A 16084-nucleotide genomic window follows, 5' to 3' on the forward strand; every position below is an offset into this window, starting at 1 on the left:
CCTTCTGGCAGTATTTCAGTTTCTAATTTGCCCAAGATTTAAAATGATTATCACTCAATAGATCCTTCATTCATAGATGGTAAATAGATTTTAATTCTGTATCAAATTGATAGAAGAGTAGCTGCCCAGTACACATGTTGAAACATGCCTGGGCTTTGCAGGAAAGATTATCACAGTTGTGTTGGAATGTCTGCCATGAATGTGAATACATTCAGTACAGAAGTATCACAGACTCTTGACTCCTGAGGAAGGTGACTTCTCAGATGCACTCAGTACCTCAACTTGGTAGAGATGTGAGACATCATAATCTCCAGTCTTTCACTTTGGTTCTCTGATCTGCAAACTGACTCCTAAGCAACTTGGCCAACAACCCACTTGGTCAGCAGTCAGCTGCTGCATGGGTAGCAACAGGTCTATCTTGTATTTGAACATTTAACATGAGAAATGAAGGTGAGGATTTTACACTGATCTTCAAACAATCTTGAATGAATTAGACTTTTGGAGAGATTGCAAAATGAAGACAAACCTCTTATTTCATTTTCTTTATTTTACTATAATTTTAGGTTAAATTAGTGTTTATCTGAGTATGTAAATTGTATATTGATTTTAAAAAGGATTATTTCCTTCTGCTGCTCTAGGAGGCTGTATTTGATACTAACTTGGAATTATGTGGGACTTAAATCTTTAAGATGGCATCTCAGAGACTGAAGAAATGAATAGGTTAGGGCAAATTCTCTTCCCTTCAAGACATATTTTGTTTATTTGTCTCTGTTACAGGTTACAGAATCAGAGTGTGCACCAATCTCAACCACAGGTATTGGAGGTGGAGACTACTCCAGGGTCCTTGAGAAATGATCCAGAGGAAGAATCAAACTTCAGAACTTCAACACAGCAGGAAATCAACTGTAGCACGCATACCTCCTCTCCTGGAGGCAGCCCTGAGCGAAGCCCAGTTCCAGATCCCCCACCTCATCTGGAGCCTAATAGATCAAGTAGGAAACATTCAACTGAGCACAAAAATAGCAGAGATGACAGTTTAGATTGGTTTGACTTCATGACAGCTCATCAGAGTGAACCTAAAAACACTGTTCTTGTGTCTCCTCATCCCAAAACATCTGGAGAAAATATGGCTTCGAAGATCTCTAACAGCACATCTCAGGGTAAGGCGAAGACTAAGCCAGGCCAAAGGAGCAAAGTGGACATTGGGTTGCTTCCATCACCAGGAGAGACAGGTGCTCCATGGAGGCCAGACAATGTGGAGGGTAAAATGAGAAAAAGGCTAGCACTGGATTCTGAAGCAGCAGTCTCTGCTGATAAACCAGACTCAGTACTGATTTATCACGTCCCCAGGAACCTGCAGAGGCTGTGCAAGGAGAGGGCCCAGAAGTTATGCAGAAATAGCACCAGAGTGCCTGCACAGTACACAGTCCCTTCCCATCCTCAGTCCACTTCTGTGCATAGCCCAGACAGAACACTGGAATCACCCAAAAGAAAGAGACCGAAATCACTTGTGCAAGTGGAAGAGTCTTCTGTTGAAAATGTTAAGCCTCCAGGTTCCCCTGTAGCCAAACTGGCAAAATTTACTTTCAAACGGAAGTCAAAACTGATCCACTCCTCTGAAGATCCCAGCCATGTGTCACCTGGTGCAACTAAAATAGCAGCTCATAGTCTTAAAATTTCCCAACGTGGAACAAGAAGAGATGCAGCCCTGCCAGTGAAGGGTCCAGAAAGGTTGACATCTGCCCCAGGAAACCGGATCTCCGAGCAGCCACAGGGTGAGACAAAAGAGGTGCCGCAGCAGCCACCAGAGAAACGCAGACCAAGAGAGAAGGTGATGTTTGCCCCTGAGAAGAGGATTATTCAGCCTGAATTAGAGCTTGGGAATGAGACTGGGTGTGCTCATCTTGGAGACAAAAGGGAAGAGGTTTCGGGCAGTAATAAAAGCGGCAAGGTTCATGTGGGCACATTAGTCAAACTGGCACACTTCTGCTTTACTCCCCCATCGGAATCCAAATCAAAATCCCCTCCTCCTGAAAGGGAGAACCGAAGTGAGAGAGGCCCAAGCTCCCCTCCTATAACCACAGCTCCAATGGGTGGCAGTAAAAGGAAATCTTTTCAGCTCCATGGGTCCGCCGAGAAATTGATTCTTCCCAAAAAATCTCTCTTCACTTTACCAGAACTAGAGGATGAAGCATTTGATTGTGACTGGGATGAAGAGATGAGAAAAAAGCCATAATTGGGAAAAGCTTTCTGGTCAAATCTCACCTTCCCCAACTCCACACAACACCTTCATGATATCAGTATGGTATTTATAAGTATATAGAATGATTGGCCATACTGAGGATTACTCTGAATAGCAGCTCCCCCATAAAGCTTTCTAATTTCAGGTTAATCTTCATTACTTAAAAAGTTGTATAATCAGTTTAGGTCAGTGTGATACCAGTAGCTGAGCTGAATTAATTATGTTGTACTTAATTTTACAAATGGAGTATTTGTATTCCTGAAGATGTTTCTGGGACCTTTTTTTTTTTTTTTTTTAAAGAGGGAGAGGGTCTTCCCTAGATTAATTTCTTCTTTCATTCACTCAGGAACAAATGCCAAGAAGGTAGCACTCATAAATCTAACAAAGCAGATGAACTCTTTTTCTACTTTTTTTTTGTATTTTCACCTGGAATGGGCTACGTACAGTGAATATTTATAATCACTTGGATGATTTGCCAAAATCAGATGCTTTTTCTAATATTTTTATTTGAATGGATCAGGTTAAATGTGACTAATGCTTTTCTTCTTTGAGAGGCATCCTTACAATTCCATGGTGTTCTTAAAGATCTGGCAGCTGGTCAAATGGTACCTTTTTGAAGTACTGACCTTCTGAATTTTCCTTTCTTTCTTGGGCCAACATTTTGTGCTTCAGATTCTTTTTTCTCTTGGGGCCCTACCTTCAAGCAAAATCCTGTGATTAGAAGACAAGTACAGGCCAGGCACAGTGGCTCACTCCTATAGTCCCAGCTACACGGGAGGCTGAGGCAGGAGGATTGCTTAAGCCCAGGAGTTCAAGGTTATAGTGAGTTGTGGTCAACGCCACTGTATTCCAGCCTGGGTGACAGAGCAAGATCCTGTCTCTAAAAATAAAATAAATGAAGAAGAGAGAGTACGTAGTAATCTCAATCAAACATCATGTCTCATCTACCCAGCTGATTAATATGGAAGTGTGATTCCTACTAAATTGTGATTTACTTGTCTTTAAAACTAAGGAAATTATGTACTATTTTTGGTAAGAATAGATAATCTCAAGCTTTGTCTTTCTATGTGCTTTTAAAATCACTTATTCCTTTGGATTCTAATAAAGTTTATTGGGATTCTATAATTACAGACTTTCTCTTCTGAAGTGTGAATTTGTAATCTGATTGTTTAATTGTCCAAGGGACTTTTGGATATAGAATACTCAACACTATATGTATTTTGTTTAATTTTCACTTCATTAAATTCATGCAGAGAAAAATTTAGGAAATCCAATTTTTCTTAAGCATTTAAACATTCTAAAATTCACTAATTAAATTTTCTGAAAAATGTTAAACTGTGAGTACAGATTTAGTGTGGCAGAGTCTTGAAATGATTGGCCATAATGAGTACCATTCTCTAAAGTTTGAAACACCTTAAACAGCTGATAAAAGATATGCATAAATAAGATTATAAAATTTATTATTTCTGTATCTGTTTAATAACTTCCCAGTATAGTATGATTCTTAATATATTCCTTAATATAACTTTCAGTTTTATTGCTTTCCTGGGCAGAAACCCAGGAAAAGTTCTTACTAGGACTAAAGGAAAAGGAATGGATATGGGTTTTTGGCCAGTTGAATCTTGATCTGGATGTGGTCTGATTATTTAGATGATGATGACTCAAACCTGAGCCACAGTGTGGGGCTGACTTTTTTTAAGGGTAAATTTTTAAGTCTCTTTCTTATGAATTTTTGTCTTTGAAACTTGGTATCTTTTGCAGTAATGATGCATTAGATTTTGCATGGCTGACAGTACCTAACCTGTTGGTGTATCATTAGGATATTTTGATCTGATATGTTATTTAAAATGTTTGTATTCTTTATTGGGACTTTTGGTTTTAGAGGTTTCATTTCTAGTAATAAGAGATTCAATTTTCATAACTTGTCTCTTTAAGACACTGAGTCATTCATAGTTTAAATTACAGTGTTGAACTGTCTGTCTTCCTTGGTCATTGTGTATGACTGCCGATACCACCTTCTACCTAGTTATAATTTGTGCCCACTATGCATCCTATTATTTTGTGCTAATCAATTAATCCATTTTCCATTAATCAATTAATCCATTTTCCATTTTAGTACCTTCTGTCAAGATTTGGCCAAATTACCAGTTCCATATGTTTATTCTTTGGTGCTTACCCAGATAGAAATAACTATATACCTAAATATTTTTAACAGACACAATTATTTGAAGAAATAAAATACCCAATACATATTGAATATCCCTTATCTGAAATGCTTAGGCCTGGAAGTATTTTGGATTTTGGAATATTTGCACTATACTTAGACTTACCGGTTGAGCATCCCAAATCTGAAAATCCAAAATCCAGAATGCCCTAATGAGCATTTCCTTTGAGCATCATGTCAGTACTCAAAAAGTTTTGAATTTGGGATTTTTTGATATTCATCCTGTATAACATCCTTCTTACTAAAAAGTTAAACTTCTATCACAGACTGTTTTGTGTTATAACTGCCTAACTGTGCTTATATTTAATGCTCAGTCTCGCAGCTTGGTCAAAGTCCCTTTATGTTGACCTGAATGTCCTTTTAGCATTCTGATGTTTCTAAAAGCATCCATGCTGTCTGAAAACAACAGGATGTTTCTTGCCCATTTTGATTTCTTCCTGCCCCATGTCATGGAATCAGCTATCCCCAAGGTATTCTGTTACCTTTGAAGGTCAGTAGTGTTAGAGACTAAACTCTAGGCCTCAGAGTCTCCTGTGCAGGAGAGTCACTAGTGGGCAAAAGTTCTTCCACTGTTGTTGGGACAATTTTAGTAGGTTCAGAGCTGGAAAATGTTTTGATGCCCTGAGGTCACGTTTTATCCTGCTGTGTCCTACTTTTCTTATAGATGTGATTTCATGATGAGTAAAACTTTCTCTTATATGGTTTTTAATGTGCATACCAAGGAAGCACATGGGTTATCTTTGGGAATATGAATAGTCTCATAGATCACATTTCTGTTCAATAAAGAAAGGTGTACAAAAGAACCTTTGGTCAGGTATGGTGGCTCACGCCTGTAATCTCTGCACTTTGGGAGGCCGAGGCGGGTGGATCACTTGAGGTCAGGAGTTTGAGACCAGCCTGGCCAACATGGTGAAACTCTGTCTCTACTAAAAATACAAAAATTAGCCAGGCATGGTGGCTGGTGCCTGTAATCCCAGCTACTTGGAAGTCTGAGGCAGGAGAATTACTTGAACCTGGGAGGTGGAGGTTGCAGTGAGCCAAAATTGCACCACTGCACTCCAGCCTGGGTGACAGGGTAAGACCCTGTCTCAAAAGAAAAATAAAAAAAACCTTTAATTCTGAATCAACTTGCCAAAATATTTTGATTTGAGTCTCAGTGTACTCCTTGAAAACATTTTAATAATGTAAAATTATCCAAACACAATAAAAGCTATGTTTAAATTACTTTGTGAGAGGACCAAACCAGAATTTAAATTCTATTGTGACTATATGAGATAATGGAATTTTCTGATGCTATAAAAGATAATCTTCAATGCATATTTAGTATTCTAAAATTTATAATAGGAATTTTATTTTAATTTTTGGTGTCTCATAAAAATATGGGCAAAACAAACATTCTGATATCTTTAACTCTGTTGTTCAATACAAATTTTTAACTTTTTGAAGGTATACCAAAACTTTAAAGATTTATTCTTGGTTGACAAATTTTAATTCTAACAAACCTACACATTCTCTAAGTAGGTGCTGAAGTTTCTACTTAACCGGTGGAGTGCTAGAGAAAATCCCAGGTTAACTGCAAAGAGCTTGCCTTTAGCCAGTTAACAATCTTTAGGAATTCAGAAACTATCCAACCTTGAATTCTAGGTCACTAGGGACTTCCTGGGACCAGGTGAACCTTTCAGATGCAGCTTATCAAACAACCAGTTTCCAAACCTATCAACATCACAATGTAGGAAGCTAAGCCAGTGCATCTTCCTTAGTGTTCAAAATCACCCTCTGAGCTTGCCTTGCTTATTAACATTCAAGAAAGATAAAAGCCCCCCAGCTCACATTAATACCCACTCCGATTGGGGTGTTCCTGTCAGTGTTCTGTCTTGCATGTGGCGTAGCCCCCCAGGCATAAGGGGAGCCATTACCCACACACATCCTCTTCACTGTCACTCAGAGGACATACACAGGAAGTGGTGGCAACTGCCTCTTATAACACACTTGTCAGTTTTTCTTGTATCTGTTTCACTGCCACACCTCCTCCTTAAAGGCTTAAAAATGCATATAAGGGTAATATTTGTAATAAAAGTGAACTTGACGATACTAAACTAAACTTAACAAAATTGTGTCTGTGAATACTCTGGTACAAGATACAGTTTAAGGGAGGAAATGGGATATACATACTGGGCCAGGACTTACCAAGAATGTTGAGTACTTTTTATATCTTATAAATGTAAATTATTTTTAGACTGCTCTTCTTTATGTTTAGTTGGAATTTTGATGCCTTGGTTGAGTTGAGCTGCCAAAAAGCAAGCATTTGTATCAAGTATGTTTTTATGTGGGAACAAACTTGGTTTAACTTACACCTTTCATAATAGGCCAAACCAATACTGGGATATTGCTTACTATTTCGAGGTTTAACTTTTTCAGTGCCCAATAATACATAGACAGCAAGGCGAGTGGATCACTCGAGGTCAGGAGTTCAAGACCAGCCTGGCCAATGTGGCGAAATCCCGTCTCTACTAAAAATACAAAAATTAGTGGGGGTGTGGTGGCACATGCCTATAGTCCCAGCTACTTGGAAGGCTGAGGCAGGAAAATCACTTGAACCCAGGGAATGGAGGTTGCAGTGAGCTGAGATTGTGTCACTGCACTCTAGCCTGGGCAACAGAGCAAGACTCCATCTCAAATAAAATTTAAAAATACATAGACTGGGTAATAGAGCAAAACTAAGAAGCAGGCGGATTGGGTTCTAGAGCTAGCCAGTAGTGTGACTTCGCCGTTTCAGTGGTCTTGTCCATAAAGTCTGAGGATCAGTCTATTACATATTGTTAAGTTACAGAAAAGGAAAACCTCAGAAGCTAGCTGAAATAAAGGCAAGTTTGCTGTAGGGATACAACAGGGAGTCTCATTAAGGACAGGAAACAAAGTCTAACCAGGCCGCATGGGCCCAGAACTGGAAAGTCAGGACTGAAGTGTCTCCTTGGCCTCTCCTGGGTCCTCAAGGTCCCGTGTGGTTGCTTCTGTCACTGAGTGTGCTCGTTTCCTGTCCCTCCCAGCAGCCCCATGTTCTGTGCTCACTCAAGGCTTACCTGCTCCAGGTACCTTCTGGCTTTTGAACTGCTTTGGGGCCTGGGTTCAGCTGTGACTTTCTCTGACCTTTCCAGATGATGCCCCACCTTCATCTTTCTGATTCAAGCTTTATAGTTCAGATTCTTGGTGGGTTCATCTTGGTTTGAAAGGGAGTGGAGGTTGAGGAGGAGAGTGGTCACCTGGTATAGACATAGCTGCTTGAGCTGTGCGTAGAGAGAGTCTGTAAGAGTGTGAGGTGGGAGGCAGTGATGGGCCAGTCTGCTGCGTCCCTGTCTCCCTGGAGCTTTTGGTTTTAGGTTCTATAATTATACCACTTATATTTTCTATTATAATTCTGAATTAAGAGAGCTTTAAGGCACTTGGGTCATCTTTCCCAAGGAGCTATGTAAATTCCTGACCTGACGGCAGCTAGGTGCCTTACAGGGATTACAAGCCACTTTTGGCCATGTGGGAAGTGCAGCTTAGGCCACAGGCCACTGAAGGGGCTATTTATTGTGTCACTAGTTATCAAACTTCCATTTTCCTGTGTATAAATTGTTCACCATAACTACAGCATAGCTCTTAAAAATACTTAAATTCAAAGTAGATGAGAGTATGCAAAGAGTATTACTCTGAAGTATGTTTAGGAATAATCTCTGTGGTTAAGATAGATATATATATATATATATATATATATATATATATATATATACACACACACACACACACACACACACATTATTTTCCAGATTTTCAACTTTACAATTGCCAATAAAACAGGGATTAGATCCACTCTGAGGAGAGAATACAAAAGTGTCTTAGGCCTGCTTTAATCCTGTTTAAAATTGCAGAGAAATGGTAGTCAAGAATAATTTTAAACTGAGGAGTAATGCAATTTTGACCTTTAATCTTATTTTATCACTCTGGGAAATTAAATTGCTTTTTCAGCAGGAGAACTCAAAGCTATTGTGAGGGATCTTGCTGCCTTTGAGGGGACTCTGTGAATAGGGAATGATGCTGTTGCCTGGGGCACGGTACATCCCTGGAGAGACTCCCTTGTGTGTAGACTTTGCCCCTAAGGACCAGTAAAAATGGAAAGAAAATTGTACAACATGGTCCATCCTGAATGAAAAAGTCCCTGCCAGACACTGTCCAGTTGTTTTTCTTCCCATTCATCATTACTTCTTCATAAAAGTTACAAAAGCAATGAAATTTTGATTTTAAGTTATTTGCCCCAGTGAAATTTTAGGTGCAACATAACAGTAATATCAATCGTCATAAGATTAGTACTTAAGGTTTCCAAGACATTTAATATATGACAACATTAATATTCACATGCCAGTACTATTTATAGTTCAGGTAATACCCTATTTTACAAATGAGAGAAAAGCTCCAACATTTAAATGGTTTTTCTAAAAATGTCTTTTTACTTGAAAGAAGATGAAGTTCTGGGACATATGCTTCTTAGCTCCTTCCCTCACTTCTTATTGCCCCATTAAAAATATCTATTCATAAAGGGTAAAATCTATTTTGGTTGTTTGCTATGTGCTAGTTATTCATGTAAGCATTTTTCAAGTATCATTTAATCCTCACAACAGTCTATGGTATAGGTAATATCCTCATTTTACAGATTAGGTAATTGCATCGTAGAGATAACTAAATAACTTAAGGTTACATGACTAGCCAATGAAATGATACCTACGTTAATTCGTAAAGGAGGAAAATATTACCTACAAGAAACTTCACTTTGCTCTGCTCTTCATCCACTTCCCACCGCCACACATCTACCTCTGCCACAGTCTGCACCGTGTGTCCTGCCTTCACTCCATTACAAGACATGGGTTATCCATGCTTTTGCCAAAGAAACCCTTCCACCTGCCAACCAGATCTCATCCCCTCTTGCCCCTCATTCCTCCAGGACGTGGCTCCAGCAGTTCTCTCTGCACTCCTGCTTTGTCAGTGTACCCCTTCCACCAGCATACAAACATCTCGATACCTGTTCCATCTTCAACACACCTCTCTCGACCCTACTTCCCCCTTTCAGCAAAAATTTAGAGCAGTTGGCTATTCCCCTTGTCTCCAATTCTCTCCTGAACCCACTGCAGTGGGTTTTTGCCATTACAACTGCATGGAAACTCTTCCATCAGGGTCATTACTGCCCTTCCCTGCTCAATTCCCAGTCCTTATCTTACTTAATTCTACACAGTTGGTTACTTTCCCCTCCCTGAAATCCTGTATCACTTGGTTTACAGGACATTATATGCCTGTGATTTTCCTTAATAATCTCTTCTTGCCTCCCCAGCTTTTCCACTCCTTGCCCAGTTTTCTCCACATCTCAGATCTTGAATGTTTTACAGAGCCCTTTTCTATTCCCACCCACGCCCTTGGTATTCTCTTTCAATCTTCAACCCCTCAGCACCCATCTTACCTGATGGTTTCTTTCCTGAACTCCAGACTCCTATATCTAACTCCTATTCAGTATTTCTACTTAAGTATCTAAAGACCATCTCAACCTCAGCCTATTCCAAATTATACTCCTGCTCTCATTCCCCTGAACTTGCTCCTTTCCCAGGCTGATCCATTGTGGTAAATTAAATGGAGACTTGATCCTGTCCATTGCTTAGGCCAAAAACTTGTCTTTGACAATTTACTTTCTCTTGTACCTCACATTCAATCAGTTACAAAATCCCATGGCATCTCTATTAAAAATATATCCAGGAGCCAATCACTTCTTCCACACTTACTGCTCTCACTCCCATTCAAGCCACCACTATCTCTTGCTCTGCCACCCCACCTCCCTACATGCTATTCCCAGCACAGTAGTCAGTGATCCTGTTCATAGGTAAAGTCAGGTCATGTGACTTATCTCAAACCCTCTATCAGCTCATCTCACTCTGCGTAAAAGTCAAAGTCCTTATCATAACGATCTCTAAGGCCCCACTTGTCTGGCTACCTACTACCTCTGACATTGCACAGCAACCTCCTTGCTGGTCCTGTAATATTCCAGACATGATCCAGCCTCAAGGCCATTTTACTTGCTGTTCCATCTGTGTAGACTGCTCTTCCCCTGAGTTAGGGAGTCACACTCTCACATTCATCAAGACTTTCTGAAAATGGCCAGGTGTGGCTCACGCCTGTAATCCCAGCACTTTGGGAGGCTGAGGTGGGTGGATCACTTGAGGTCAGGAGTTCAAGATCAGCCTGATCAACATGGTGAAACCCTATGTCTAACACAAATACAAAAAGTAGCTGGGCATGGTAATGCACACCTGTAATCCCTCTTACTCAGGAAACTGAGGCAGAAGAATCGCTTGAACCTGGGAGGTGGAGGTTGCAGTGAGCCGAGATCAAGCCACTGCACTCTAGCCTGGGTGACAGAGTGAGATACTGTTTTAAAAAAAAAAGACTTTCTGAAAACGTCATCTCTCAGTGATGCCTAACCTATTGAAAATTGCAAATCATTCCTCCCCTTATCCAATTTTTCATAGCATTTTTACCATCTCATATACTATAGAAGTTACTTTTTTATTTTATTGTCATAGGTACTAACCAAGGGTGAGGGAAATGGAGAATGGATAGTAGAGGAGAGAGACAAGGTCAGTTGCTCCTTCCAGATCAGCTGCTGTGATGGGGGCTGCGGCTCATGCCACATCCAGCACAGCACCTGCAATTGGGACTGCTAGTTAGTGGAGCTTGGGGTACTCTACTAATGTCCTCCAAAGTCTATCTGATTTGTGTAGGGGGAGGACTGATGAATTAAATTTGCTGGGGACTACCACTCTGCTTCCTTTAGGTCTTTAAGGGTGGCACTAAGTTCTGCGGTTTGCCCCAGGAAGTTTTAAATTTGCAGTCTTGCCCAGAGGGATGTGTGGAGGCAGCTTGAGAGTCCTCCCCCACTGTGATAGCTTTTGCCACAGGCCAAAGAGCCAATGTGAGCATGTGAGTGTTCTGTCCATTTCAGTTATCCTTTCAAGGATCAGGGACATAACCATTGGCCTTTCCTCCAGTCAGTGGGCTCCGAGTCCAAAAACTAGTTTAGGTACAGAAGCTGGTTAAAAAATTGTGACATTTTTTTCAAGATGAAATCTCACTCTTTCGCCCAGGCTGGAGTTAAGTGGCATGATCTTAGCTCACTGCAATCTCCGCCTCCCAGATTCAACCCATTCTCATGCCTCAGCATCCCGAGTAGCTGGGACTACAGGTCCACACCCCTGCGCCCAACTAATATTTTTTGTTTCCGGTTGTTGTTATTGTTGTTTGGTTGAGACGGGTTTTTACCATGTTGACCAGGCTGGAAGAATTGTGACTTTTTAGTGGCACAGCTCCCTCAGTCACCTCCCTTCTTCTAAATGTATTGATTAGGGGCCTTGCTAAAAAATACAGATTGCAGGCCCTACCCCTGGAGTTTCTACTCCGGTAGCTCTGGACTGGGGCCTGAGAATTAATATTTCTATCAGTTTCTCAGGTGGTGCTGATGCTGCTGGTTCAGACTCTGCAATACCCTTGTTGACTTCCCTTCTATCTTGCCTCTAGGATTCTAGCATTTCTATAGATCTCTGTGAGTCCATTGCCCTGTCTGCCACTCTGACCTTGTGGCTTATTGAAACATTGTCTTCTACCTTGCATCTGACACTTAAGCATTGTCACCTGGCCTCTGTTTTACTCTGGGACCTTCTCTCTCCATATGCCCCGAGGAAGGGGCCATGGCTTTGGGCTGGGGCTCTCTGCAGCTGAGGGCAGTCTCTGGAGGGGCTTCAGCTGTGAGCCGTCAACTGCCAACACTTTGAGCAGCTGGGAAAAGTGGATGCATCAGTTTTTAAATGGAAATTTGGGCAGTGCACCTCAGCATCTACCCATATCTGTCTCAGGCCAAGACTGGGGTGAGAGGAGTGGGGCACTTGCCTCAGGCACAGAAATTAAGGGGATACCAAAAAATTCAGTAATCAAGATAAATATTTTGGTGCTATATTTTAATCAAAAGACAAAAACAAATTCATGATGACTAGATTATAGGATTTTTAAGTAAAGACGAGATCAACGTTCCTGGTTTCTCCTTTGCCCTGGGGATCTGGTGTGGCTTAGCATGGCATGTCTTCTCAGGTTTTGTGAGGGCAGGGCTTTTGTCTGCCTTGCTCACTGATGTACCCACAATGGTTAGTGGAGTAAGTGTATAGTGGGTATAGTATAGTAAGTGTCTGATAAATATCTGTTGAATGAGACATTTAAAATATTTAAGGGAAGAATTACCATTCAGCTACATTTTTCATCTCTTTTTCCCAGCTTTTCCCACTAGTGTTCACTGAACACAAGAGGCTGTCTTCAAATTAGAGTCAGGCTTGAGAGGGAGCAGTATGTGACTTAGGGAAAACACCTGGCCAAAATAGGATGCAGTTCACTATAAAGGGCAATTGTGAGGTGTGAATGTTTAAAAATATTTTCTTTTTTTTTTTTTAGAGACAGGGTCTTGTCCTGTCTCTGAGGCTGGTGTGCAGTGGCACAATCATAGCTTACTGCAGTTTTGAAGTCCTGGGCTCAAGTGATCCTTCCACCTAAGCCTCCCAATAGGTAAGACTTGGGAGGCTGAGGCAAGAGATGCATGCTACCATGTCTGGCTCATTTTTAAAATTTTCATTGTAGAGACAGGTTCTCGCTATATTGTCCAGGCTAGTCTTGAACTGCCAGCCTCAAGCAATCCTCTCACTTTGGCCTCTCAAAGTGCTAGGATGACTGGCATTAGCCACCATGCCTGGCCTGAAAGAGATCTTCTTAATCGATTTCATTGTCATGTTTAGTAGATATATGTAGTGTGCTTCTTTGTACTATTAATTGTCAGCTTGTGTAATTAGGACATAAGAGTTTTAAAAAATGCTCAAAAATCACTCTGCCCCAAAGTATAGATGGGTTTAGAATTCCAGGACCAAAAGTGGAACAGAAAGCCATGGTACAGAGTGGGAAGAGTAATGGTCAGCAGGTGTCCCCCTCCCCCGCCCCAATCCTCCCTGTTTCAGTGGGATGGAGGGGAACCCTGAGGGAAGCTCAAAGGAAGAGATTAGCAGATAGAACAGCTTCCGGGGGAGATGGCAGCATTTTGGCACATGATGCTGGAAGAGGTTGTGGTCGGAGCTGCCAGGCACTGACTCCAGTAAGTCCTCTTCCTAGTGGAGGGCCTGTTGTCACCACAGCCTACCCTTCTTGCACCCAGAGCCAATTCTAACTTGTTTTTTAAGCCAATGAAAGGAGCTTGGAGCCAGGCACAGTGGCTCATGCTTGTAATCCCAGCACTTTGGTAGGTGGAGGTGGGCGGATCACCTGAGGTCAGGAGTTCAAGACCAGCCTGGCCAACATAGGAAAATCCCATCTCTACTAAAAATATAAAAATTAGCCAGGTGTGGTGGCTGGCGCCTGTAATCCCAGTTATTCAGGAGGGTGAGGCAGGAGAATCACTTGAATGTGGGAGGCAAAGTTTGCAGTGAGCCGAGATTGAACCACTGCACTCCAGCCTGGGTAACAGACTCCGTCTCAAAAAAAAAAAAAGGAACTTGGGAGTCTCTGGGACAGATAAGTAGGTCAGTGAGTTAAAGACAACTCCCATTAACTATAGAAAAATGAGACTGTGTCCCGCCAAGGTTAGAGACATGTCTTCTCTCACATGAGGGCAGGGCTTTTGTCTGTTTTGTTCACTGATGTGCCCCCAATGGTTAGTGGAGTGTCTGGGCATGGTAAGTGTCCGATTTGATCCCAGGCATCAGATCTCCAATGTCATTTAAAAAACAGAGCAAAACCTGCCAAATACAAATTTAGACCTGACAAATCTCAGAATCTGGTGAGCTGTCTTGCCCCTCTCTGGAGCAAGAGCAGAACATGAAGACTGCTGGGGTGTTGATGGGCCTTATGGAGTAAGGACTGCAGTACTCCCAGACATGGAGAGACCTGGGGAGAGTCCACGTTGGTGAAGATATGGGAGAGTGGAGGAAGAGACCAGGATTAAGCACCTGCTGTGTGTTAGGCATCATATTAGATGCTTTGTGTCCACACACACACACACACACACACACACACAGACACATGCAGTCATGTGCCATACAACGTTTCTGTCAACAATGGGGCACATTTACCATGTTGCTCCCATATGATTGTAACAGTGCTGAAAATTTCCTGTCACTTAGTGATGTCTTCATGATCCTGACCCTGTACAGGTCTGGGCTAATGTGTGTTTGTGTCTTTGTTTTTTGTTTTTTTTTTGAGTTGGAGTCTTGCTCTGTCCCCCAGGCTGGAGTGCAGTAGAGCAATCTCCACTCACTGCAATGTCTGCTTCCCAGCTTCAAGTGATTCTCCTGCCTCAGCCTCCTGAGTAGCTGGGACTACAGGTGTGCACCACCACAGCTGGCTGTCTTAGTCAGGATGAACTTGATCTCCTGACCTCGTGATCTGCCCTGCTCGGCCTCTCAAAGTGCTGGGATTACAGGCATGAGCCACCGCTCATGGCCCATGTCTTTGTTTTTAAAAAAACTAGTTAAAAAAGTAAAAAAAAAAGTAAAAAGCTTATAGAATAAGGATATAAGGAAAAATATTTTCATACAGCTCTATAATGTGTGTTTTAAGCTAATTGTTATTACAAAAGAATAAAAAATTTTAAGTTTGTAAAGGAAAAAATTTGCAATAAGCTAAAATTTATTGTTGAAGAATGACTATATATTTGGAGATTGGATCTTGCTTGTTGTCCCGGCTGGAGTGCAGTGGTGTAAACATCGCTCACTGTAGCCTTGAACTCCTGGGCTAAAGCAACCCTCCTCCCTTCCAAGGAGCTAGGACTAACGGCACATGGCACCACACCTGGCTAATTTTTAAATTTTTTGTAAGACTGGGATCTAACTATGTTGTCCAGGCTGGTCTCAAATTCCTGTCTTAAATTTATCCTCCAAAGTATTGGGATTATAGGCATGAGCCACCATACCTGGCCCAGAAAAATATTTTTAAACAAATGTAGTGTAGCCTAAGTGTACCATGTTTATAAAGTCTGCAGTAGTGTATGGTAATGTCCTGGGTCTATTCACTCACCCCTCACTCACTGACTCACCGAGAGCAACTTTTAATCCTATGGGCTCCTTTCATGGTAAGTGCCCTATACAAGTGTGCCATTTTTATCTTTTATATGTATATGGTATTTCTACTGTACCTTTTCTGTGTTTAGGTGTGTTTAGAGATACAAATACTTATTTGTGTTACAACTGCCTACAGTATTCAGTGCAGTAACATGCTGCACAGATGAAATTGCGTAGCAATGCATTTTTCAAAATGCATCCCCAACACTGACACATGACTGTATATGTAAAATAGATACGAGATATACACAGAGATATTTATTTAGTTCTCATAGCAATTCTGTAAGAAAACTATCATTAGCCCTGCTTTATGGATGAAAACAGGATCAGAGGGGCTCAGTTAATTTTCTAGGTCACACAGCTAACATGGATTGCAGTGGAGCCGGAACTGCTTGATTCCAAAGCCAGTGTTCCATCAACCATCTTAGGACAACTCCCAAAAGAAATGTGACTGTC

The 16084-nt window shown here is 41.3% G+C and overlaps 1 protein-coding gene across 9 annotated transcripts in view; it reads left to right on the forward strand.

Moving 5' to 3' along the window:
• MCM9 (minichromosome maintenance 9 homologous recombination repair factor) overlaps window positions 1-16084 on the forward strand; it is a 323915-nt gene that overhangs the window by 131279 nt on the left and 176552 nt on the right. For 5 of the 9 annotated variants that reach the window (XM_012450079.2, XM_064360749.1, XM_012450078.2 and 2 more), the window contains one exon: window positions 778-3372. The exons of the other annotated variants lie outside the window; for them this stretch is intronic. In XM_012450079.2, coding sequence (XP_012305502.1) covers window positions 778-2236 — 1459 coding nt within the window. In that variant the 3' untranslated portion in view covers window positions 2237-3372. Of the gene's footprint in view, window positions 1-777; window positions 3373-16084 lie in introns of those variants that run through there. 9 annotated transcript variants of the gene reach the window in all.

This window comes from Aotus nancymaae, unplaced genomic scaffold (genome assembly GCF_030222135.1).
Source record: "Aotus nancymaae isolate 86718 unplaced genomic scaffold, 86718_ANA_hifiasm-v0.15.2.pri h1tg000040l, whole genome shotgun sequence".
In the NCBI taxonomy this organism is placed as follows: domain Eukaryota; kingdom Metazoa; phylum Chordata; class Mammalia; order Primates; family Aotidae; genus Aotus; species Aotus nancymaae.